Raw genomic sequence first — 27,352 nt, 5'->3', positions numbered from 1 at the left:
TGACCTCTGTGTAGCTCACTCCAGTTTTTTTCTGTGTTAAGATTTGACTGAAAGGACACTGTTTATTGAATGCTTTTAATTGACCAACTTTTAAAAAAAAGATCCAGCTTGCTACAGCGCAGCAATCAGAAGCTTTACAAACTGACATCTTTTATTTTGCTTTCAAATAACTTACCAGAAATTTCCCATTTGGTGTTTGTAAATGACCTTTATATCAAGGGAAAAATAAAATGCAAGCACATGTTTTGGTCTTTTTGGATCAAGGCCTTATTTAACCCAGGCATGCTCAAAGCTCCATCTCGTGCAGAAAGTAAGCACGTATTTTCTAGTGAAATGTTTCAAAGTGTAGTTATCTTAGCCTGCTCTGTGGTCTGTGTCAGGTTTTTAGACATGGATGTGATTTTAGGTTGATTTGGATGCCATGTAGTGCTTTGTCTGGATGCTAATGCAATGGTGTGGTGTTTGTGTGAGCCCCACCTCACGTGCTATGCTCTACTGACTTTGGCTTCCTTTGGCCAATTTCAGCTGTAGTTGACAGAGAGATGGAGGTGGCAGAGACATTACGTTCCTACTAGTTACATGAGAGGAAGTGTCTTGGTCTAGAAGCAAGAGGCTCTGAATTAGTCCTGTGTGCCCCCTACTGAAAAAGACTTGATGTAAGCCATCACCTCATTAGGCTCAGAGAACCTGTGCAGACAAGCAAGCTGTTGGAAACTGGCTGTCATTCATTTTCGTGCTCACTGGACTACTTGGTCTGTGTGGATTTCCTGCCCCAACTGATTTGCTTGCATTTTATGATGAGGTTTTTTGAAAATGTTTTTTGAATTTGATGATATTCTGGTGACTTACGCTCTTGTTCCTGACCCACTAGAGGCTGACAAAACTGGCAATTAACAGGTGCATTTTTGGGAGGTGGCTTCACAAGTTATGTTCAGGTAGCTGTTGAGTCTGGGTTTTTCTTTTCAAATGGGACTAATAGAAGTTTTCTGGAAGAGATCTTAATTGCAGATGTGCAGCACAGCAAGATGTGTGTTTGAAACAGCTGCTCAGCTCACCACAGGTGTGGTGAGGGCACATCCTTTATATTTTAAGTGATCAGGGACTGAGGTGCCTACTTTTAGGCGACTTCAGTGGTTTCACACTCATAGAGCTGTGTGCTCTTCACCTTTGGCGACGTGGACAGGTGTTGAGGGAGTGTTTTGCACCTTCGCGTGTATTGGGAACCATACAGGAACTGGTCTGTTTGCTTCATAAGAAATTTTGGAAATGCTGTTGTACACGTGAGCTCTGGCTTCTCAGATGTTTTTCTTGGCCCACCACAGCCAAATTGTGATTTTTTGAGTAAATAGGAGGACTGCAAACCTGAACCTGGACCAGCCTTACTTACTGAGAGTTTTTTAATGCCTCAGTTTCCATAGCAATGGAAATAAGTACTCCTCTCACTCGAGTGCCAGATATGCATGTGTGTGTGCATCTTGCATAAGACTGGGAGGGCAGTGCCTACTTCTTTTCCTGGAAATAGATTTGTAAGGGAGAAGGAGTGTTGGATGCTGGCTGTGCAGAGCTGCTGCAGCAAACTAACATATCTCAGGGAGGGGGACAAGTACAGGGAGAGAGTGACTGTCACCAGGGCATGTGCTGGCTTAGACCCCCCTGACAAAGAAGTCCCTTGATCATGAGTTTGCTTCTCATCTGCACACTTTCTATTAGGAGTTAGAATTTGCAGGAAATAAAATGCAGTCCTTGAAGGCAGGGGAACATGATGTTAGTCATCGATAGTGGTCGTTGACAGTTTCTGCCTTATGGGCTATTCAGGCTATTTCCTGAAAAAGGAAATCTTTCATTAGCTAATTATTTTCCTTAGCAGTGCTGTAAGGGCATCAGCAAATAATACAGTTCCTGGCAAAGCTACTGCACTGTTTAGTGTCTGCCTGTGTGTGATCAGGGGAGAATGATGGGGAAATTTTAATGAAAGAAATTCTATCAGAGCTGAAAAATACTAATGTTTTCAAAATGCTGTTTAGAGTTGACTCCTTAGCAGTCAGGTTTAATAAATCTTCTATGTGCCAGTGAGGAATGCCAGTGTCATATGTTGTCTGATATCTGGATTTTGACTGTTTTCTGGTGTTTTTTGACATTGTGCCAAATATATTATGAAGGTGTGATGCAAGAGAGGCACTGAAACATGTTCACCTCTAATAGAAATGATGGTATAGCCTAGAGAACTGAAAAGGGAAAATACAGTATCCCAGTGAGACTGCAGTTGAGAATCAGGTGGGTAGAGCAGACATGCTTGGTGAATCAGAAGGAGCAAGGGCATGGTCCTGCTCCAGAAGAGTGCCCTAAGATTGGCAGTGCCCAGTTGTCAGTGCCTTGCTTGCAGGACTCTTCCCCTCCCACCCCAATAAAGCTTAGATTTTTTTTTTTTTTTTAAAGTACAAAAGGAGTATGAGACTTTATACCACTCATCATCAGTGAAAAGTCCTAGTCCCTCTAAGACAGCTTTGAAAGCATCAGTTTAAGACAGCTGTTGAAGATCACTAATGGAGTAGAATGAACCAAGGTGCTTCCATTATTTTTTAGATGAAGTGTTCTGTCAAAGATTGCAGTTGATACTGTTATCCCTGCTGATCTGTGTTTTAGCTAATTATGCTGCCGCAGCTTCTAAAATCTCTTTTGAGTTTCTGTGTACTTTCTTATTACTCTCACATCATGATCATGTAAGTTCATATCAGCCTTTCAGTATCTTTGTGTTTTTGAACATGTCCAGTGGTCTTTCTGTTCACTGCCATTCAGTTCTACCATTACAAACCAGTCTTTGTCAGAGCTTTGTTCATGCATTTAATAATATCAAGAATTTTGTTTCTGTCTTGCCTTAAAACTACATGATTGTAATGTAGAAACTGAGTTCACAATTTCTTCTCTAAGCAACATGAGGTGTAAAATAGTTGCACCTCTGGAGTTATTTGGCTGCTTTTTTTGCAAGAGCGATGTGGTTCTCCACTGCTCACGATACCTTAGTGTGGTGTTATATTGTGGATAGAAAATAAAGCTGGTCAGCTGGTTGTTTCTCTGTGTGTGGACATGAAGATAGACATTTTAATTAGATGCACTTTTTCTCTTCCTGACATCTTTATGGCAGATACATAGGTTTTCATAAACTTTTCCTGCTAATATCCACTTACCTTTACAAGGTCCATTTTTCTCTGTGATGTTACTTTAAGTCAGTTTTTCATTTTATTGCAAGGCACTCTAATTAGGACATCTCTGTTCAGGTTTCTGTAATTTAGCTTTACTGAACAGGTCTGTCAGTGGATAATCAATGGTCTTGCCTGAAACCTTGGTTTATATAAGGAAGATATGCCTTTCCCAAGGAAGTCATTATAAAGTCTATACCAATACATATATTTCTGTATGCAAAAGGGAATTAATATCAATCAACTTTATGCTGGAAGAACAGTATCCGCATTACTTTTTTCCCAATATATTTATTTCAGTTACAAAACTATAAATCACATCTGAAATTAACTTTTACAGCTTTCTAGCAGACCAGGAATCTTGTACTAAAAACCATAAGAAATACTTCTAATGTGTAGTTTGAGTTTTTTGTTTTTATTACTGGGTTAATTGTTTAAAGAAACACCTTCTGTGCTCAGGATGAGCTTTCAATGGCTGTAAATGTCATGGTACGTGCTTACCTGACAGTTGGAGAATGACACTGGTACAGCATTTATTCTTACTGTGGAATTGTGCCCGTGAGGAATGTTGTAAAAGTAGCTGGTGCTTATGAGGTGACATAATTCCAGTTTCTGACAAGCTCTCTCTCTACCATCATTGTTCTGCAGTCTTTTGGTGGGGAGAGGAAATCTTTGAGTGTGAGGCGTGACACACATCCATTTTTCTTTTTTCCAGGATCTTTCCCAGAGAGTATCTTCTCCAGCAAATCCATCTGTATTCTCTTGCAGACCTTCAGCAGGTAAGTTTCATCAACTAATTCTACTACTTACACATCAAACCTGTTCTCATCTTCAGTGCTAATTGTGCATTCCCCCTTCTAGCTAATCGTAGCATAAATAGCTTTACTGCCAAGCCATCTCTGTGATTTATAGTTTAATATAAAAATGGGTTAACAGGGGCATTGGTTAGGGATGAGAGCAAGAAAGCCTAGAGCATCAGTGTTGAAATGGGGCTGGAAAGAGGCTGTGAAAAAAACCTGTAGTCTGCACAGAGAACTTTGCTGTAAGAAATTTTTCATGTGATCAATGAAGGCTCATCTAAGGCTCAGCCTACAGGTGACAAGTAGTATTTATTTATTTGCTTGAAAGAATAGTTACTCAGGAATTTATGAGTTTGTACAGTCCCTAATGCAATATGCTTATTTACAAAGTCTGCTAGGCATTACCACAAGAGGGGAAAAAGTAAAAAATAAAAAAAACCCCACAAAAACCTAGCAAGCCTGCCACACACAGTTAAGCCATGCAGTGTTACTATGATAGACATGACCACAGAAGAGGTAATGTGCCAGCAAAACATGTCTTTGTGTTGATATTGATTGAACTAAGCAAGCACCTTGAAGTACATCTGCCTGAACAGCAGAATTTTATTACGTACCAGATTAAACAAGAAGAATTTGGCATAAAGAGCTGAAAAGAGAGGATAGGGAATCTAAGGGGAATGTACTGCAGTGCTCAGATGCACAGTGGAGGAAGTGATGAGGTAAGATGTGCTAGCTGACCTGGGCACGTCTGTGTTCACACTCTAGTGCCATTGCCAGTGAGATGTAAAACACATTATTTTCAGCTTCTTCCACTGATGTTTCCCTTGTCTAGTGGTGCTTTTTCTGCAGGATAACGAGTATAGTAGTCAGTTCTGGATGTTCAGTTGACACATTTAAGTTGAGGTGGTTCAGAGGCCCCTCAGAGCTGGAGACTACAGAACTGCAGGAAAGCATGGCTTTTGTTGGCTGGTGAAGTCACAGGGTAGAAATGATTCCATATATAAAATAAAAAGGCCAGTCATTTGAGGTCTAAAACTGTTTCCACATCTTTTCAGCATGTCCTGCTATCTCATCTTTAATAATCAAGCCATGAAAAAGCAAGCTACTTAACTCCAGAGCTGCAGTCTCCCTGGTGGGCCTGTCTATTAGCCCCCAGTGCTTTGTAAGCTGCTTAATCAGTTCCTAACATTGGTGGTAGATGTTTTAGAAGCAATCAGCAGCTTATCAAGTACCCTGTGGGAGGGAGGGAGGGTAGAAGTCACAATTCATCCATTGATTTAGCAGTTCCCTTTAGCATGTTTCTTTGTGTTTGCAAGACACCTTCTCTTCCCCCGAGGGCCCCAGACCCAAACTTATCATATTTAGAGGCAATATAATTTGATTACCATTTCTGCTGGGGTGGGTTAAATTGCATTTACTTTTTAATCTAGCTATATCCTTGTTGTCAGCCTGGAGAGGGTTTTCTACATTTCAGAGGCTCCAAGTTTGAAATCAGATTGCCTGTTTTTGTCAAAGTGGAACCAGAGTGGAAAGGGGCGGGGGGCCCCATTGAGAAAATTAATCCAACAGTCAGGGAAACACTAATACCCTTACAGCTCCTGCCTCCTCCTTGGTTTGCCCCTTACCCCTGCTTCAGATTGCTCATCATTTTCTACTGACCTACAGTTTGGATGCTTTTTAATCCTAAAAGTTTGCTCTCCTTTTGATTCCTCTGCTGCCTACTTCCTCATATCCAGGGGCTGCTTTTGCACTGTATCCTGCTGTCATGTAGATTGCGTGTGTTTGGGGAATTAACTAAAAGGTTTATTAAAGATTAATGGAAAGATAAGGCATGGTGAGTGAATTAGAAAAGCAGAGAGGGGTAATCTGCAGATATAAGCAACCTTTACCCTGGTTAGTCCCAGCTCAATTCTGATTTGTTTTCTAGCCAAGTTCTCTTTAAAGATCCTAGAAAACATGGCTAATTTCCTACCAAGCAGCTGAGTTTCAAAAATGTGGTATGAGGGTCTGTTCTTAGGTGCAAAACAGTTGAAATGCCTGTTTGCCAGTAGATGAAGCACCGTATAATACTATTCTAAAATTAAATAAAATTTAAATCTCTTTACAAACTTAACAGAGCTCCATGCTTAGACCTTATGGATGTGGCAGAGTACATACTTGAACTATCTGATGGTCTGGGAATGGTTGTCTCTTGGATCCATTTGGACAGGGATCTACTGGGGAAGACCTTAACTGTGAGGTTAAAAGCAGAGTGGAAAAAATTGAAATCAATGTCCTTAATTTTGGAAACTCACCAAATCCCGGTGAGGTAGTGGTTTTGCTAGTACTTTACTCATTAACAAATGCTCATACTGCAGATGTGAGTAGACCTGACCTTTAACCAAAGATGCAACAACTGATGGTCTTTATTTGTATGTGCATGCTTATTTAAAATAAACACAAGTGCACACATGTACCCCAGCAAGGTTTCACTGCAGACCAGGGCCCCAGGGACTACATTAAAATTTACAGCAAGTCAATCTATGGGCATTCCCATGGGTTATGTATTCTTGGAATCTTCTTGTCATTGTTGTCCTTGGAGGTGTTAGCAGATGAGATAACTGATTAGGTGCATTCAGATTTAACAAGCAGAAACACAAAGTGTGACACCTTGCCTATTCTGCCTCATTGGCTACACTCGCTTTCCTTCCCAACCGTCCCTGGCATCATCTCCCCAGAGAGTAATCTGCCCTACATCACCTGTAACACCACTGCATCTCTATTAGCCAGTTTATCCAGGGCTATTCCAATCAATTAAAGTTTTAAAGAGGGGGACCTCCAGTTGTTAGGAAGCAGGTATTCACTTCTGAAATTGCTGGGTTTAACAGACCTAGTACACTGGAAAAACGGATTACTCTTGTTTATGTGCAGTATAGTTGCTGATGGTGCAGCCACAGACCAGGGTGGCTTCACCCTAAACCTGCTGGAGGTGTGAACTCTGTTCTCTGCTGACATTACTAATGGATGTATCACTGGTTTTGTGGACATGTGGACACAGCTCATGCAAGCTGGAGTTAAAAGCTATCCATTCATTTTGTGTGGCTATGGGGCTGCTTTTGGTGAGACTAACAGTTTTTACACTGTTAAACATTGATTCAGACAGACTCAGACAGGACTCTTGCGTTTTTTTTCTGAAACGATTTCTTGCTGCTTACACTAGATTCCATATTAACAGAAGCTTTTAAAGTAAAAGACTTGAAGTGACTATTGCAACGACTTCAAAATATAGGTGCTTAATCCACACAGAGTTATCTAATGTCTTCCCTGTTTTTTATGTAAAACAGCAACGTATACAAGTGTACAAAGATTATTGCAGTGATGGTCTTTACCGGAGAAACACTCTTAATCTGTCAGTTATTTCATCCTGGTTATGCTACCCCCAAAAGATATGGTAAAATTAAAGGGATCCATGTAATGGGAAAAATGACTGGATGTCAAGGATGGAAATAGAGAGCAAGATGGGAGATTTAAAAAAATGATGATGACTTGAAGACCTGTTTACATGGGAACACTCAGGAAAAAAAATTGAAGTGACAAAATATGGGAATTTAAAATGATGAGTTGAATTACATTGAATCACTGTGTAAATACTGTTACTCAAAATATAAGTGGCTTTCACTTGGTTTATCTCCATTTACTTTGGAAGCAAAGTGAGCTAAATTGTATTAAGGCCATTTTCATTCTGAATGTGTATGTCCATACAGGGATTTAATGTAGTATAATTTATCCATTTTAACATTGTAGATAAACTAATCCGTTAAAATTTAATTAAAACATCCATTTACTTCAGATCAACTTTCCTGACTATCTACCTGTAGATGAACCTACGAACAATGTGAAGAACAGTGGAGAGAAAAGATGAACAGAAGAGCCCTATTCTCACAATAACATAGCACAGATCAGATCATACAGTGAATATGAGATACATATAAAAATCCTTAATGGAAATGCTTCTTTGCAGAACACACAGTGAGCATAAGGAACTTAATACCACAGTAATATTACTGAGGCCAGAAGTTTATCATCTTTGAGAGGATTAAGTATCCATAATGAGAATGTCCACAGTTACACTACATAAGATAAAGAGATTATAAGGTTTCAGAATAGACATATTATTTACTGAGGGGATTAGGAAGATGTCTTCCCTGTTGACAGACGCATCAATGATTTCATCTTCCTCTGACGTATATAGTACTGATTACAACGTCTGATAGGGTTTTGGACTAGGTGAACAGTTGTCTAACAGAAATATTCTCAATATGAAAATCTTAATGTTTCTGGTCAAGATTTTGCGCATATAAGGTTCCCTAACAAAACTGTGGGGAATAAAAATGAACTTCAGTGAAACATAAGTTCCACCTAATTTGAGCCTAGTAAATTGTTAGATCAGGATTAAGAAGCCTTAGAAGAACAAAGAAATTGTTAGGTCTTGTTCACTTTTCCAGGTTTTTAACCCATACTGTACTTTTATCACACCTCCTTTTCCATTGGCAAATTTGGGTTCTCCCTGTATTTTCCTAGTCTGAGATGGAGGAGGAGATTGGAGATGCATTTTTGCATGTGCAAAACTCTAGGTTGATTTAGACAAGTTGTGTCATGAGTCCCAACAATAGCAAAGACTGCAAGGAGATGTGGACTTTTTTTCCTCTTTGCTGGCTGTTTTTTTCAGAAGTAAAACTTCTTTTCTGATCACTCAGTCCTCATACAATTCCTGAAAAATGCTCAACTTAGATTTATAACATACAGTCTGATGACATCCAAGCCCATCAGTGGTGGTGTCCTTGCCCAGCAGTTCCTTTTTTATTCATGCATAAAAAGGATGGGATGTGGCATCTAACCCACACACCAGTGCTGGTGAAAGCCAGTAGTGTGCATGTGGCTATGCTGATTGACAAAACTGGGTTTTGGCTAACATACTTTGGGCTTGCTCTAGTTTTAGAAGTGTTACTGGGATACGTGCATGACAAACACCCCCCACCCTACCCCCAGCTCGTAACGGATATAGCCATACCTGTGAAAACATTAGTGCAAACTCAGTTATATCAATGAGAAAGTCTTTTGCTGTCATTTGTTTCATTCAGTGATTAAATATAAGCTGTATCAGCTTAAACTTTTATTTACCAAAGAGGTTTACCCATGTAGCTGTACCAGCAGGTCCTTTTAAGTTTAGGCAAGCCCTTTTTTTCGCTTGAGGGGTAGGAGGTGGCAAATGAGAAGGAGAATTAGGTTTTTGGCAGGCTTGGCTATGCTGAGATGGCTGAATATTTGTCTGTCGCAGTTTTCTGTAGGAGTTCACTGTGCTCAGCAAAGGCAGCAAAATGCCAGGTGCCATAGCTGCCACAGTTCAGAGTTCAGCACCATAGAGAAAACATTGATTTACATCCCCAACCTCCCCAGCAAGGGTTGACACAGCATGTGTGACAGAGATGCAAGTCCTGCAAGCGCACTGTTACCAGGATTCAGCTGACCACAGGTTGGAAGATGTTCCTCAGCGTCAAGCTGGTTTAAAACAGTGGTAGGTTTTAACTGATGTGTCAGGTACAGCCCCTGCTCCTAAATATTTGGTAGGAGGTAGACAGAAACAGGTGGTTGTTTGGGGAGGTGAGAGGTGCACACATTGTTAATTTGTACAGTGGTCCAGTTCTCATCCTAAGGCACATGAGATCTGGACTCTTTTTCCCAGCTCTGCTGCAGGCTTTCTCTGACACATGACAGGTCAGTTTGAATGGAATTAAGGTAAAATAGGTCCTACTTTACTGTGTGTATGTTTAAAATAGACATCCTAAGCATAATTAACTTCAAAAGAGGGAAACCAGCACTTTGGAGGGGTAGTCCATCTGACCTATTTTAAATATGTTGTGCAATTTAAATACATGAAGATTTTGAGGCACTTGGGTAATTCTGTACTTGAACTATGTAAGCATGCATCTTGGACCATAATGCCATAATGCTAATAGCCATCTTTATATCCTTCCTTTATGAACTGGGCCTGTGTGACTGTGGTAACTGTAATAGCAGAAGAATATGAAAATAGTCCAAGGATGGGAAAAACACACAATGTACATTTCCATAAATATTAAAAGATCTGATAGCAAACAGCAGTTAAACAGCTTGTATACTTTTCTGTGGCTGTGGCTCCTTTATCACTCATTTCTGTCACTCCCTGGAGTTTGCTAGCACTGAGCTAGCTGCTCGGCTGCCTTTCAGCAGAACAGGAAACTTCAGGTTAGCTGATACTCCAGGTGTGTGTATAATTTCCCAAAGTGCTGACAGCTCTGCTTACAATTAATGGTAATGGCAATGATCTTACTGGCATTTCCTTTTTACCACAGCTCTGCTGGGGAAGGGAGTTGCTGTCATTGAGAATGGCTTGTGGTCAGGGGGAGAGCATGGCAGAGCCAGCCAGGCTCATGGGGGAAGAGCTGGCCAGGAGCATTTTGGCAAGTGGCAGCTAGGAAGAGAAGTTCTTCTGCGTTAGGTCTGCTAAAGTCTTGAAGGCAAAGTGTGGAGATATAGCAAGACTGTTAATAGATATTTTTAATAGCAGAACTGGGTTTTGCGCTGCTTGAAACCAGACTTTTCAACAGGGCTTGTTAAATACATGTGGTGCTTTTCCATATGAATATGTAATCTAGGCCACTTGGTGTAAATGTGGCTTTTTAGAATGAAACTCTGTTTAAAACAACCCAGCAGTGGTGCCAGTGGCTTAGCAGGAGCTTCTGAGTTGAGATCTCCAGATATATTTGAATTTTTTCAGCCCCTAGAAGAGGCAGTAGCAATATAAGCTACCCCTTTTCTAGTGCTTTGTACTGAGCAGGTTTCTTCTGTTCTTTTTTTGCTGTGTGGAATGAAAGGCCCAGTATTGGAGACCAGGGCAGTGTGAAAGATTGGGCTCTAACCTCATTGCTGTACTTAACACAAAATGTCCATTCAGGAGAGGCAGCTGGACATATCTCAAGAAATAACATCCCAAGAAACCAAATTTCCCAAGGAAACAAAATACTGTCTCAGGACTACCTGCTTGGATGAGAGAAGAAAAATGTTCCTAGAATTTTTTTTTAAATAGGCTTTGTACTCAAAGAGTTTTTTCAGAGTTACCCTAGCCATTTTCTTGGTATGTTGCTTTCTTGTTCTAAAATCCTTCAGAGGACTCCTCCTTAAAATGCCCTGATCCAGTCCTGTGCAAGGCAGGAAAGTTTCTAATGTTGTGATGTCACTCATGAAATAATGTCTTACTCAGTGGGCATCTAGAGTTGGTTAATATCTCTGCATGCAATTGCCTGCTGAATCTTGGAAAAAAAAAAAGGGGGGGGGGGGAGAAGCAACACATATATACTCTATGCCTGAATGCGTGTTTACTTGTGTGTGTATTTAGAATCATGTATGGTTTTAAGCTAAGAAAAGTGCTTTCTGTTCTCTACCAGCCAAATTCCTGGTACTCTTTCAACCTTGTTTGATCAAAACAGCCTTTAACCTTTGCTTGAATACCTGTTTCTTAAAGCAACCTATAATTCATCCCTGCAACAAGATTAGGAGAATTTAGGGTGTGACAAAATTGACATGTAACTGCCTGGAAACCTCGGGGGAAGGAGAAAGGAGGAAAGATGATTGAAACATGATGAGTGTGAAGGCAGAAGTTGTGGGGCCGGAGTCTTGTTGCAGGGCTGGCTAGGGAGCTGGCACAAGTGATTTCCAGGCGTGTTGTTTATACTGAGACAATTCCATCTCTTTTTCACTTGTGTCAGCTTGCACCCAGAGAGACCTGCTAAACTTTCAGGCTTTTCTTTCTTACCATGAGAGGAGTGGGGGAGGGCTTGGAGGGACCTTGTCATCCTCTCTGCCTCCTGCTATAAATTCACTTGGACTGTCACCAGTTTGTTCCTCTCCCCCAGCCAATGTAAAACTCCGTCTTCACCTTGCCCCCTGCCTGCATGTGCTTGTCACAGATTAGCAGTGTTTGCTCTTGACCTTGTTTCATGTTTGTTCCTCTTCCCAGTGCCTATTAGAGTTAGTGGCTGATTTGTGGACTATCATTTTAATACCAAATCATAAGTGCAACATGTTGAGTGGTCTGGTTTGGAAGGACCATGAACAGCAAATGGCTCTGCCATCAGTGTGGACTGCCTGGTGCAGAGAAGTCAGAGGGAGCTTGTGATTTCTGTTTATTCAAATTCTCACTCATTTCTGCTTTAGTTTGATTTATTTAGTTGTTGGTTTTGTGGGGTTTTTTTGTTCTTCGCAGTGTTTATGGCCAGGTTTCCTTTCGGGATGTTCTTTGCCCTGTGTGGGTGATGAGTTAGCACAGCACAGTGTGTGGCTGTGTGATGTTGCTTTGTCTGTGTCCAGGCCAGCGATGGCAAAGTGGTGTCATGTGTGTCAGCCAGCACCTTGCGCTGGTGTCAGCAGTGAATGAACAGAGTCCCTGGTCTCACTCCTGTCCACCCTGCTGCCACCTGTTCCACAGGCTGAACAGGCCTTTGGGACAGCCAGAGACCTGCAAAGGGAAGAGGAGAGAGAGGATGGGGTGGTATATCACCCTCACTGTTGGGAGCTGGGATTGTGGCCCATAGCATGGCTGTAGCAACAAAAGATGGGGCTCTTCTGAAGTTACTGCTGTGTTCTTGTTTTACAGTAATGCATAGTGACTGATTCTAGTGTGTATGCACACAAATATTAAGAAATCATTCTTCCCTTAAGTCACTTTCAGTTTAAATAAACAAGGCAGGCAATCTGAAAAAGATGACTGGGAGTCAAAATGGAGCAAGGAAAGCTGACCAGACCAGTATATTGCACAGAAGATGGGGCAGAGCTGAGATCTGATATCTGCCTCCCTGGGGCTTTTACCTCATGATCATCCTTCCTCCTTCCATTTCCTTTTCCTCTGATCTAAAGATTAATTGTGCATTGAAATCGTAACAAGAATTCGTGGTGCTAAGAATCTAGCAAACGGAAGGGAAGAAATCCTCAAGGAAATTAGCAGTCCATGAGCATTGTCTGTTCCCTAGATATAAATGACTAGGAACTTCCCAGCCAGGGAATATGTTTTCCCTTTCTTTTCTCTGCAGCTTGCATTATCCCTAGCTAAGCATATTGTAGCATGCTTGTCTCCAAGTCCAGTCCCCTGTTGCAGAGCGGAGATTCCATTTACCCTTTGCGCATTAATGCCCAACCTCCACGCTTAACAAATGCGGAAAATACCTACTTGTTCTCCAGTTAGAAAATAGGTAAAGGCAACCACTGTAGCTTTCCAGCACCCCAATCTGCTTTTGCTCTTCCCAGCTTGTGACAGAGAAGAGAATGTGTCAGGAAGTGGTCTCTGAAACAGATTGCACAGTGTAAGGATAGGAGATAGAGTATGAAACAAAGATAGTTGACTGCAGCAAAAGAGATCTGAGGCAGGCATTAGGAACAACTTTCCAGCTGTTTTGAGCGCTGGAGATTTGTGGGATCTCTGTGGTGTGAAATTTTTAAGCAAATCAGACAGTCATCTGCCAGTTGGTTGTGCCGCAGGGTGAGGAATAAACTGGAGGTTTCTAGAGGTGGTTTTTCTAGCCCTATTTTCTTATATCATTGGTAGTTCTTTCAAAAGCATATTTCTCATCTTTCCTGGAGGTGAAGAAAGATTACTGAGTGTTTAGTCCTCCTCTATAAAGCTTCCACCAGTGGAATTTGGAGGATAGTGAGCACAGTGGTGAATCTAAGCTGATCTGTTCAGGAGATTTTGTTTTCCCTTTCGTTCAGTCCAGGAAGCACATTCTCTGTGGTACTCTGAAGTCTAGGTGAAGCTGTAGCTTAGCTCTGAGCTTGTTAGCAAAAGACTTGATGCAGACTAGCTGTTTCTGGAGAGGTAGAAGGAAAACAACCAGGAAGAGGCAGAAACCTTGTCTTTAGAGGACTATGGAAAGCTGTGCAAAATTGTTGACTGCTCCTTCCAGATAGCTTCCTTCTGCCAGACATGCTTGTGACACTAATCCCAATAATTAAAGTACTTTCTATCCCTTCAATGTATATAGTTGGGGATAGTGAATGAGCTTCATGACTACCACCCCTTCTATTTTCTCAGTGCCTCTTGGCTTTTTCATGTCTCTTCTGCATTGCGTCAGTGCCTCCTGGCAAATTCTGTCTGTGTCTGTCTCTCAGATAGAGCCAAGTCTGCATCTGGCCTTGAGAAATAATAATAAATTTTGTTCTGTCAGAAGGAGAGGCTGGGACAATCCAGTTGAGATTTGAACCTGTAGTTCAAGGTGTTTTAGGGATTTCATATCACTTAACCCATCCCCTCCAGGCGTCACTTGTGTCTGATATGTAAATTGGACTGGAGGAATAAGTGGAACAGATTGCTCAGTGCTCCAGAAGAAAGTTATGAGGCAAACCTGTGTCTTTAAAGAGAGTGCCTTCTAATAAATGTTATCTGCAGAGAAATACACCAGCCCCTACATAAGTAGTTAATGTTACTGCTTCAGTGTTGGCTTATAAAACAACGTTATCACCTCTAGGACGATAATGATTAACAAACTGATTTACAAGGGTGAGGTCACAAAGCCATTTGGCAAATTTAGCTTGTATCACAGTGGCAGTGATACAGAACCTGAGTTTTACAGTATCTTCACCACTTTACCTGGAATACTAAACCCTGGTGGTGAGGCTCTTAAGCAGAGCAATAGCAACGGATACTCCTCTATGAGGATAATAACCAGAGTTTCCTAATGTGCTTCTGGTACATGAGGAAATCACAGGTCCAGGTCTGAGGATTCAGGAGAGTTGGGGACATTTTTAGCTCCCTTCTCAGTGTTTATTCACTGATCACTTAGCCACAGTGAAGTGACGGTGTTCCTAGACGTGCTGTTACATGATGCCTCTGGTTGTTGGCTGTCCCTTGTGTCAGAGCTGGCTGAATATACAGATGTGGGTAGATTTCTCTTCCTTCTCCTACATTCTAGATAGCTTCTGTAAAAATAGCCTTCATCTATTGATTCTCCATTATCTTGGATGATAATAATATAAGAAAATATAAGTTAATATAAGAAAAAAACATTTTTTTAACTGCTTCTGATTTTACTTTCATTATCATATGTTGGAAATTTCTCAGACTAGCAAATTTAATCTAACAATTATTCTAATCCAGAAACCCTTGATGTGGTTTAACGCCCTGTGACACTTTTCAGAATTTGTACTTCTAAACCTTGGCAGTTCCTCACATCGAACAGAACAGTGTATCTAAAAGCTCAACAGGCTGCATCCCCTTTACTGCCTGTCTTGACAGTCCTCATATAGGTGATCCAAGGTATTTATGATCTCCATGATATGTAAACATCTATTGCACTTTTAGAAGTTGATAAAAATGCACAGACAGGATAGGAGATTTGGTGACCCTCACTCAAATTCACAACATAGACTCCTGTGGGGATGGAGGACTTATCCCTCTACCTTTTACTTCTTAGCTAGCATTGCTACAGGAGCCCTGCCTGCAAAACAAACACTCACTGCCCTGAGAAAAGTCTGAAAACTGTACTGTTTTTTCTCTCCTGTCCAGAAAGTTCATCACATCTGATTGATTTCAGTGTTGATTTATGTGGTCATGATGCAAAGGTTAGGTATTTCTGTGGACCTGGTGTAATAGGTGGGCAGAAGGCTATGGAGGTGTTACTAGAAGCAACAGTGGATTACAGCCGACTCATTTTTCCTTCTGGTTCCACACATTCCTCCTCTAGTTCCCCCTAAAGCCCTTCCTCTTTGGGAATGATGCAGTCTGTTTGGAGGGGACTTCCATGCTTACCTTGTCTAATCAATATTTGACTGCTTTTCAGTGACACCCAGTCAGAGGCTTCTATTATGTCTTCTCTAATTTGAACAACTGTCAGGGACTGGAACAAACTCTAACTAATTTTGTATTAGGGGGGTTTTGTGCATATTTTTTTTTTTTTTTTTTTTCACAAAATGATAGAATGGTTTGGGTTGGAAGGGACCTTAAAGACCATCCAGTTCCAACCCCCCTGCCATGGGCAGGGACACCTTCCACTAGACCAGGTTGCTCAAAGCCCCGTCCAATCTGGCCTTGAACACTGCCAGGGAGGGGGCAGCCACAGCTTCTCTGGGCAACCTGTGCCAGTGCCTCACCACCCTCACAGTGAAGAATATCTTCCTTACATCTAATGTAAATCTACCCTCATTCAGTTTAAAACTGTTACCCCTTGTCCTATCCCTACACTCCCTGATGCAGAGTCCCTCCTCATCTTTCCTGGAGGCCCCATTTAAGTACCAGAAGGCCGCTATGGGGTCTCCCTGGAGCCTTCTCTTCTCCAGACTGAACAACCCCAACTCTCTCAGCCTGTCCTCATAGGGGAGGTGCTCCAGCCCCCTGTGGGGCCTCTTCTGGACCCCCTTGAGCAGGTCCATGTCCTTCTTCTGTTGGGGGCCCCAGAGCTGGACACAGTACTGGAGTCTCACGAGAGCAGAGTAGAGGAGAAGAATCCCCTCCCTCAACCTGCTGGCCACACTTCTCTTGATGCAGCCCAGGACACGGTTGGCTTTCTGGGCTGTGAGCGCACATTGCTGGCTCACAGTCAGTTTGCCATCCACTAGTACCCTCAAGTCCTTCTCCTCAGAGCTGCTCTCAATCCACTCATGGCCCAGCCTGTATTTGTGCTTGGGATTGCCCCGACCCATGTGCAGGACCTTGCCCTTGGCCTTGTTGAACTTCATGAGGTTTGCACGGCCCCGCTTCTCCAGCCTGTCCAGGTCCCTCGGGATGGCACATCCCTTCCCTCCAGCATGCTGACCACACCAAACATTTTTTGTCTTGTTCGGTTTTCCAAACAGAAAGTTATTACAAGCCATGAGTTTAGGTTACCATCTCTGTGGGTTAGAACTCTCAACAGAAACAAGAAGTTCTGCTGTTGTTACCTTGGCCACTTTTTTAGTTTGCTTTTTAATATGAAAACATGTATTTTGCAACACTGTGCTCACTACATTGCTCTCCCGTGGGACTAGTTTGTGCAACCCTCCTTCCTGCTGGTATGTTCTCATACAAGGAGTCTTCATTGACTGAAAAGGGAAGACAAAGTGACTTTACTTCTCTTTGCTGTGTATAGTGGAGTGGGGTTTTGGACCCTCTACACTGTGCTGCATGGGGGAAGAAGGTTTAGGGGCAAGGCTACAGCTGGGGAGTGGGGGCCTTCAGAGGTAGACTTCTACCAGCATTGTGCTCAGTCCAGAGAGCTCGGATGAGGGATTGGGTCAGGCCAGAGCTGTTAGCTCAGCATGTGTCAGAGGTGAGGGGACTGCCTCTCCTGCAGTGCAAGGCAGTGTCATGGGCTCAGAAACGTGTCATGAGGGTAGGGCACAGAAATACCAGTGAGAGTCCCCTGGGCAACACATGCTGCTCCTGGAAGTTGTTTATGGGTAATGGCCCCGTTGTGCATGTAGTGGGCCACTGAGGAGGATTTATCTGCCTGTGGAGAATGCTGTGGTCTATGGCCTTTCTAGTCCTTATTCTCTGGAGACAGCTGGCTGCCTGCTTATTTCTGAAAACATCACCTTGATAGAGCAAGGGAACTATGAGTAACTTCCAGTCTTTGGATAGAAGGATCAGGAAACCTCTGGGGGCCAGCAGCCTGCCTGACAAGTAGTTAGTTAAATTTTGACTGATCACACATTGCCTTCATGATCATATTAATGTGATGTATCCAAAGGGATTTCAACTTGTACCATAGACCCTGATGCCTTTTATATTTTCTGTCTTCCTGCTGTATCAGGAAAAACATAACCCAGTACATGTGTGTTGTGTCTTCCTGCTGCCCAAGGCTCTCACAGCCATTGCCGACACTGGTTTGTTAGCGAGTGTTCAGTGAGTCCCCATATTTCTCCCCCACCTCACTCATAAGGAGCATAATTGTTTCTTTGGATTTATACTGCTACCCAACTGAACAGCAGCACAAAGATATACAGAGGAGAAAGTTTGATTTACCTTTATTTATAACTTTGACTTATATGAAAAGCCTCTGTTCTAGAAATCATGTAAAATAATTCTCCCAAGACCCCTTTGGCATGTGTTCAGATACTGTGTACCCCTTTAGTTTCTCCCACTGCTGCAGAAAAGTCTCTGCCTTGCCATCTTTCTTTCCAATACCACGTTGGCTTTCCTGAGCCGGGCACAGGAGGCTGGGCAGTGGGGCAGGTTGCTGCTCCTGCTGACTCTTCTGGCTTCTCCCCTCTCCAGCAGCCCCAGCACCTGCAGCCGTGGTCTGACCAGAGGGATGCTCTCTGCAGTGTGGGCAGGGAGCCTGTAAGAGAGACTCCTCCAAAACACAGTTTGTCCTGTTTAGGGTGGGACATATGTGGCAGTTAGTGTAAAAAGCAGTGTTCATTTTGTTGGTTTAAATTGTAAGTGCTTTGAGGGCAGGGCTTGTCTTTTATGTGTGTACATGTGGGTGTGTATTTTTATACAATTCTGAATGTGAGCCACGCAGTTGGGAGCTACAGTATGCAAAGCCATGGCTTTCTGTCCAGTGGTAGCTTAGGAAAGTGTTTTTCCAGATCCACAGAGGTGGACAGTGATTCTGATCCGGACACTGGGGCTATTCAGAGACACAACTTGCTCTGGGCCTCCGAACACAAGTATTTTACTCCCATTGTCACCAAGCAGTGTACCCCAACATATTCCAGGTGCAGCAGTGGCAAGCTAACTGTAAGAGCATGGCCCCATGTTCAGAATCCTTTTGGGATGGGTTCCTTGACCAGTTTAGGAAGAGAAAGCTGCATTTGCACCCTCCATCAATTGATGACCAGGATGCCATCATCAATCACCTTTCACCCTTAATTTTGGACAGTGAAACAATTGCTTGTACTACAAAGAATTTGGAATAGACAACAGACCTTGATCTTCACGTGTGCTGTAGGTAGAAGAGAATCTGAACTCAGCAAAATTTTAATTTGTTTTAGGCTTGATGCCCTTTTTTTTTTTTTTACAAGGCAGGAATATATTTTTAAGCATTTGCACATGCATGTTGAAGCTGTATTATGTTACAGGGATAAGCCAATGGTGAAATTTTTGGTTTCTGTTCCTTTGGCATACTCTTAACTTAGTTTTGTGCTAAATTTCCACATTTCTTATGAAATGTGATGGACTGTTCTGCAGCTTATAGTGTGTGATTTCACAGTTTCTCTGTTTTATAAACTTATTTTGTAAACTGAAATGTCCTTAAGAAAGGTTTGGGTCAAAGCTTAGGAGTGACTCTAACAGTGAGAACAGATGTGTGCTGTGTTAGACTGCATGGGGGCTGTGGAGTCTCTGACACTGAAAGGCTTTAGTAACAGATACAGCTGCAAAGAATGACATAGATGTTACTAGCCCTGCCAAGATGGCCTCTTGAAGTCTTTTTTTTTTTTTCCCTCCCCCCCCCCGTGATTTTCCTGATATCTGGATAATGCATTACATTTGTTTAACACACTTCTATTCTTTAATCGTTTTGTTTCCTTGAAACTCAAGATTGGATTCCGGCATCAAGTGGGAGAACATCCTGGCGCTGCCATTGTGGTTCTGGGATGTCTAAACTGACCAGCCCTGGGCCTCTGGCTGTCACAAGAGAGTGCTTAGTCACAGGAGAAGTTTTGACACCTGTGATTACATGTCCTATGCTCCTTTTCCCAAGCCATAAAACAGTCACTGGGGAAGTGTTAGCATGAAACTTCTCTTGGGGACAGCAAGTAGAAATCTTCCTTTTAGCTTGCCAGGGTAAATGGAGATGAGGATTTTATTCTTATTAGTTACAAACACGAATGAGAGAAGGCTGCAAGGAAAAGTCATATCCTGTGCACAGCCTTGAGGTCCTGATGAAACAAAATGACACAAAATTTACAGATGCTAAAAATAGTGATAACATCAGTTTGATGTTGCATTTTGTCTTCCTCCTATAATACAGTAAAATGGCCTGTAATTCACATTGCAAAATTGGCATGCATGGCTCTTTGAAGATACCATCTTCATTGTATGCCTGCAGTGGCCAGAGTTACAAGCCAACTTACTACAGTGCTATGATGAGCCACACAAATAAATAAATAAATAGGGACAAATAACACCAGCTTCTTGGGGTCGGTTGTCCACTCTCAATCTGTCTTGCTTAGGGTGTGAGCTTTTCAGCATAGGAAACCTTTTGTACCTTGTACAGACTTAAATTGACCCCTGGGTCTTAGGAAGGTAATAGATTATGTTAATTTTGTTTATTGCATTATATAAAATGTGATTTTAATTCAGAGATTTAACTTTTAAGTCCTTGATGACAGTGATGTTAGTACAGACTTAAAGAGTTTGTTTGCAGCTCTGTCTTCAGCCTGGCATTTTAAGCTGAGCTCTTGTGACCTGTCAGAGGTGGTTGCTGTAGCCTGAAAATGCTTTGGAAAATATGTATGTATTGTGGTGTATTTATTATCTTTGTATGCGTATTTCATCTGTTAGTGCTAAAGGGCCTTTTGGAGGGTGATTGTAGCCATGTCACTAGCTGGGTGGCTTCACTGTTTCTTTCCTGCTGTTTATTGAATACCATCAGTTTTCATGTCTTTGCCCTACTCCCAGTTTGTTTAGCTTTCAGACCCTCTTTAACTCTGGTGTCTGTAAGCAAAAAATTTGTCCCTTAACATGAAAAACAAAACCCAGCCTAGGGGAGCTAAACTAACTTCTGACCATCTGTTAGAAGGTTAGTAATATCACTGCCTTGAACTATGGCTTCATTTTCATACTTCATGGAGCAGCTTCTCTGCATTGTTTATATTCTGGTTGAAGGGGATCTTCCTACACCAGGATGCAATAGGAACGTCATTTTTCCTCTAAGATGAGCAGATGTTCTATCTGCAGTACTAGCAATAACATTGCCGCTTCCTGTTGTTGCAGATGTTGTTAGCAGGCTAGAGCTGAAAGCAAAGAGAGGGCACATTTCAGCCCGTGCCATTCAGTGTCATCATCAAAGCTACCTACACACCTCCTTTTGCACGTGTACTCTTTAATTGTGGCTATCTCAGCTAGCGAGCAGGAAGTTGCCCTGGAACACAGATTTATTGCCTTTCTACTTTACACAGGGGAGGAGTGCTTCCAAAATCTCTGTTGTTCTTCTCTGCCTTGACCTTTGCTTTCTCTAGATTCATTTACACTAAACCCAAATTACAAGTAGTGTGTTACCATATTTAGGGAAGGGGTGCCTGAACTGAATGCATCTGGTACACATTTAAGTGTAAATCTCCTCACTCATGGGTTTCAGGGCCTGTGCAAGTTTTCAGTCAGCAATTATTGCATTCTTTTTCCTTTTTATAGAAGGTCACTATCAAATCCCGTGACACATTTCTATCACTAATCTGGCAGGCTGCCATTCAGACCACAGGAAGCCCAGGAGAGAAGAATATATACACTTAGGGCCTTATTCCATCTTCATTATTCCCTACACCAGCAGAATTCCTTAAAGTCTCTGGAAGTTTGATCTGAATGGAAAGTATTTCGCCTGAATAGCACCCCTTATTGAGGCATTGTCACCAAGTCACAAATTTAGATGAGTGTTGTGGCTAGCAGCTCAATCTATACTGCATGGCTGTTTTTTCACACCAACACAGGGAGTGCTAATCGCTTCTAATGGTCTAGCAGGATTGTCTGGCAGTGAGGGACTTCTCGATTTGAGAGCTGGACACTGAGGGGAAAAAAACCAGTTCCTATTCAAGACTTTATCTGAGAATGTATTCATTTTGGCAATGAAGGGAATATTGTATTTTAATGGTTTTCAATGGGAAACACAACCTTAATGAGGAAAGCCAAGGTTCTGTTCACAAAAAATATGCAAAAAACCTTGTGCTTTGGAAGAAAAGGAACAAAGAAAAAAACTGTGATTTGTGCATAAAAAATAACAAATTAAAATCATAAATGTAAGGCAGTATCCATAGCTGTCAGTTAGATGATAATATGGAAGTCTTAAACTCTTCTCCTACTTTTTTGTGCTTTAGTATATGAATGCATTGTTGTACTTCAAATGACTACTGATCTTGTATGTTATTGTCATATAGAGACTTACAGAGAAATGGTAACCTTGTTTTTATGTTTGGATCATTGCCAGTTCATTGGCTACTATTATCACTTGTGATTTCATGGAACTATAATTGTTGGGAAGTAACTTTCCTGTTGTTTTAACCAGCAGCACTTAGCTGCATTTCTGTATTAATAAATATTGTCTCAGTCCTTCAGGGAGTTCTAGTAATTTTTTAGGCGTTCATTCAATATTGTCTTCTCCTCATTTCAGGTTATTGAAGGAAAGCTGGCTCCTTTCTTGGGGAAGGTGATCAAGTTTGCCACCTCTCACGTGTACAGCTGCAGCCTTTGTAGTCAGAAGGGTTTCATCTGTGAGATTTGCAACAATGGAGAAATCCTTTACCCCTTTGAGGACATTTCTACAAGCAGGTACTGTAAAGTCAGTGATACATTTGACTTGCCTATCATATCCATGTGGATTCTCAGCCTCGTGACCTCTTGTTTACATAACTAGGGACTGTATCCCACTTAGGCACATTTCTGGGCAACTACACTAGATTACTGGTCCAGGGAGGCCACCATGAGCAGACTTGGAAGTAGATGGGAAGAGCTACTTTCCAAAGCCCTGTAAATCTCAGAACAGCTGTTCAAAAAGGGAAGAGTCCCCAGTAGCATCACACAGTGTGATTTATCCAAAACTCTTCTGAGTTTGCAAAGTGTCCTGAAAAGCGAAATGGATTCTCTGGAGTGATCACAGACATCTTTCTGGTATCTGATGTCACTGGGCCCATGATGTACTGGGATTGTCCATTATAAAACAATAACCATCTATTCTGAAGTGTTTTCTCCATGAAATATTATGGCTAATTCTCTGCTTTCTGTGTGCATACTCCTCTGTGCCAATGTATCCAAGATTTTTTAATTTATTTTTTTTAGATGACATTGCTCTTCTCAGGTGGCTGCAAAATAAATATAAGTGTATGCCAGTCCTAAGCTAAACAAAAGAACCTCTATTTCACATTATATGGAGTACTGGATGCCAAATCAGGGAGAGGAATTGCATGGAAAACCTAGAAGCAAAACGCAGGAAACCATAGCAGGCTTGGCAATGCAGCAGTGTTACTACTCTTTTTCAAAAATGTCTTAGATTTTGAATAAAGGAGGGCTTTTTGTTTTGTTTTGTTTTTTAAACTCAATAGAAAGACAGTACATCTGACAGCACAGCATTTCTCCATAGATAAGTACTTTTTTGACTTTTTCAAATACAATAATTTTAATTTGTTCTCCAAAGTGTTCCATTGAAGGGAAAAATAGTGAAGAGCCATCTTTGGAAACAATCAGGACCAGCCTTTTAAAAGGGATTCGTTAAGAATCTGATTCCCCTGCATGCACGAAGATGTTAAATTACAAGTAACCAAGGACTACTCTTTGGGGATTTTCAGCCTGACCTGAGTTTCAAAGACTGTTTGCACATTCTTTTTTCCAGACTCTTATTCTAAAAAATGCATTGACAAAGCAGTGGGCATAAGCTAAACAAGGTGTGCAGCTGAGCTCTATAAACGTTTTTCAAGAAAGAATGTATCTAGGGTGCATGGTGAGATAGGCCGAGTTAAAAAGAGAGAGACTAAGATGACATAAAACATAAGATGTCTGTTGAGACTGTATAAAAGGTGATTGAAGATATTCCCAAAAGATTGATGAGAATGTGTAAGAGCATTTGGGTTTTCTTGAAATGTCTGTGCATTTGATTTGTCTGGAGGATTTTTGGTCACAAAACCATTGTTGGGTGTATATTGTTCCCCCGCCCTTCAGCTGAGATCAGATATATCTTGCAGTTACAGAGTTTAAAACCTTCTGGAATCAAATAGTATTTGTCAGCAGTTCAGTGAAAGCCAGAAGAAGCTGCTCTAGCTCCTGTTATTATGTGAATTAGAAGCCAGAAAGGACTTTCGTCCATGTTTCACAAATGTGAAGTCGTGGTTGATGTCATGCCAAAGACAGCGGTCTTTGTTAATGATTTTAATTAAAACACAATCAGCGTGAAAAGTTCTCCAATATTTCTCTTCCTTATTTTGTCAGAGGTCATTCTGCTTGCCGCCTTTGTACTCCTTATCACTAAACCTTGCTTTTATCCCCAGCATTTTCCGTTTCCCTTCCTAGTTAGTTATCTCATTACTATTTGTGTGTGCACATGCAACTCTGAAACTAACGAGATTATTTCAGTTCCATATTTGTGGTCTTTTCCACCTTCGGGCTGGAGGCAAGTCATGCCAACTGTGCAGCTCCATCAGCTGCAAAGCATGAGGGAGAAAGCCAGGTAGAGGGTGTTTGTGTTTCCATCTCTTACAGATGAGAGATTTCTGAGGGTAGGTATGGTGATCACCACAAAGAAGTGTAAGGTGAGGAGGCTAGTTAGAAATAGGTAGATGTACAGGGTAACCTGTGGCAGATGGAATGGCAAATCACAAAAGGTTTGTGTAAAGACTTGCAATTATACCTGAAATTTCTAATGCTGTGTGTTCAGCTTTCCGTGTTGGTTAAGTGTCATAGAGAGCTCTGAGTAAACAGCTCAAATTTGTGGTTTAGTTGCACTATTCAAAGTCCACAATAAGCAGTGAAAACTCACTACAATTCCCCTTCTCCATCCTGGTTTTCTAGAATTGCTGTCTACAGCATAGTATTCACATTCTGTACTCAATACTAGACTGGGAAGTACCCTGGTTGTGGCTGCTGAGTTAAGGAGGGAAGAGAAGCTGAGCTCTGAAGACCATGTTTTTTCTTCTTGCTTTTGAATGTTGCTGATTCACTTTTGAGCATGCTACTAATTCTACCAGCAAACTGGGCTGTTAGGTTAGAAATATTCAAAAGTGGGTGCATGACAGCTTTTGCAAATGTCACCTCTCTGTTGAATGTTTGAAAACTGAAGTCTGTTTGGGGCGGGGCAGGGGAGCAGATTGTGTGTGTGTCTGTGTTGAGCTGGCATTTGTTTTTCTGGCTACCTCTCTGACCTTTCTCACTCTCTGGAGAGAAGAGTGACAGCTGTCAGAGAGGCCATTACAATTCCAAGGTCGTTCTCAGATGGCTGTTACCTTTCCATCTTCATGGTCTCTTAGGTCAGCTTTGAGGTGGAGAGATTGTTTCTCTCCGAAATACTCTCAGCAGTTTCTGGAGCAGTCTTCGGGAGGAATTTATGAAGGATGGGTCTTCTTTAGATAGATACAGCTAAGAGAGAAGGAGGGCCCCTGTTGAGGGCTGGAGTTTCTCTTTGGTCAGGTTATTTGCTTGAGAGTCATTTTTGTCAGTCCTTGAGCAAACAGAGTGAATACCTGGGTTATGCACTCCTCAGGGTTTGAATACACATATATTACATACCCTTCCCTCACTAATCAGCATGACACATTCCTTTGTTGGCAAACGGTTCCAAAACAAACACAATCAGTTCACTTAATTAGCAGGTCTGTAGGCTGTGCTTGGCAGGCTCTTTACATCCTGCTCAACAATACAGCACAACAGTTTGCTGCCTTGAATGTAAGGGTGGGCTCACAAAGTCATAAGCTTTCTAATGATATTTCCTTTCTGTGGCTTTTCTTGGGAGGTGGCCATTCAGCACAGAGCTTAATGAAAGCTGTGATTCAGTAGTTAAACAATTTCTTAAAAATTGTCCCATCCTTTTGGATGCCTCTTCCAGTCAGTTTGATTCCTCTGCCCCCCATTTTCCTCTTTCCTGTCTTTCCCATATTCATTAGGGTTCTTCTTACATTTCACAATTTCAGCATCTTTTTGAAGGCCTTTAAATCATGAGAACTATATTTAAAGCCTCCTGAGTTAATTGCACATTTAATGGAGCAAATTGCCACCTACTGTAAACTCTCACAGCTCTGCTTTTACTGGAGCTCTGGCAACTTAAACCACCTGAGCGTCTACTTCCTGTTCTATTTCTTGGACTAAATTTGCCCATGGCTTAAATTTAGCAAACAAACATATAACTTTATCCTATTATATCACTAATTTTATGTTCACAAGTATTGTGAAATGAATTTAAATATTCCTGGTTATAGATTGGCTTCTTAGAGCTATTAGAGCCCATTTGTTAGCAGCCAGGCAGTGCCCCTCAATTTTTTCTGATATTGCTTGTTCTTCATTAATGTGGTGAAAAGTTTTTGTTTCTCCCTCCTAAAATTTTAAAAAGAAAAAAAAGCAGAAGTGAAAAGAAAATGCCTGTGTAGTAGTACTGTTGTCTGTAATATGTGGCTGTATTTGTTTTATAACCTAGAACAGTTTTTAACAGGTTTTAAATCTTAATGAATACTGAGAAAAATACCATTAGAACGAGAATAGAATTATTCATTAAAAAGGATTTTCTGTCCAATTAGATAATTAAGTAATTATGGTTAAGATTATTATATGCTACCCAGTTAATAAAGTGTTGCTCTTGCCTGTGTCGGCATCCTAGTGACTACTTTCACAGGCAATTTGTTGTGTTTTGCTGGTAAAGCTACTTGCTTGGTTAAGAACTATTTAGTCAATTCCTTGCCTTTTATGTGGTGACTATAGATGTATGTGAACCATGGAGAGTCGCTCTTTTGTGTTCGTATTCATTTATCAAGGCTAAACTGTTTTCACTTTGCAAAGTTAATTTGTTCTGCAGATCAGTTAAGACATGTAGACCTTTTAAGATACAAACCAGAAGACCTAAGTTTAAAATAGACGTGCCACAGAACAGACTTGACTATATCAAACAGCTTGGATGCCTCTATAATCTTTGGCCACCATCCTGATAAGACCTATGAATGTACTTAACTTTACACATAGCGAGAAGTCTTACTAAAGGCTCTGAGGCTGTGCTTAGCTTTATGTGCATGCCAAAGTCTTTGCAAGATTACAGCTCGCTGTGTTATGGATGCTGTGTCACTGGACAAAAACATCTGTGAGCATTTGGGAGAATGTTAAAGATGGATATTAGGTGAAGAGACTGAAATACATAGTATAGAGCATTTCCAGAAAATACCTTGGCACAGGTCAAAGGCATCACTCAAAGTACATAATTTTCCCTCTTGCTTTGATTAGTTTGTTTTATGGTAGACAGCCTTTCCCCAAGCCCAGTTCACCTGAGCTGTGCTAGTAGTTTAGTACCTAATTTTTGAAAGAGCTTAGCTTATCGGATGTTGATAGGTGGTTCAAAGCACCCTGAAGTCATCTGCTCAGCACTTTCTGTAAAGAAACTTAGGCACCTAAGTAGATGATGTTAAGTTCTTGTGATAATTTAATTTCACCTGTATCTGTCAAAACTGGTCAAAATCTTCTGGCCCAGATCT

The 27,352-nt window shown here is 41.4% G+C and overlaps 1 protein-coding gene across 2 annotated transcripts in view; it reads left to right on the top strand.

Annotated features, from left to right (window-relative positions):
• The window catches only part of PLEKHM3 (pleckstrin homology domain containing M3), a 137,048-nt gene that overhangs the window by 62,759 nt on the left and 46,937 nt on the right, over positions 1–27,352 (top strand). For both annotated transcript variants that reach the window (XM_074829388.1, XM_074829389.1), the window contains 2 exons: positions 3,913–3,976; positions 22,309–22,466. In XM_074829388.1, coding sequence (XP_074685489.1) covers positions 3,913–3,976; positions 22,309–22,466 — 222 coding nt within the window. The remainder of the gene's footprint in view (positions 1–3,912; positions 3,977–22,308; positions 22,467–27,352) is intronic.

Source organism: Strix aluco, chromosome 6, assembly GCF_031877795.1.
Source record: "Strix aluco isolate bStrAlu1 chromosome 6, bStrAlu1.hap1, whole genome shotgun sequence".
NCBI classification, from domain to species: Eukaryota; Metazoa; Chordata; class Aves; order Strigiformes; family Strigidae; genus Strix; species Strix aluco.
The sequence above is the reverse complement of the archived record's forward strand: the minus strand, read 5'-3'. Positions and strand labels throughout refer to the sequence as shown.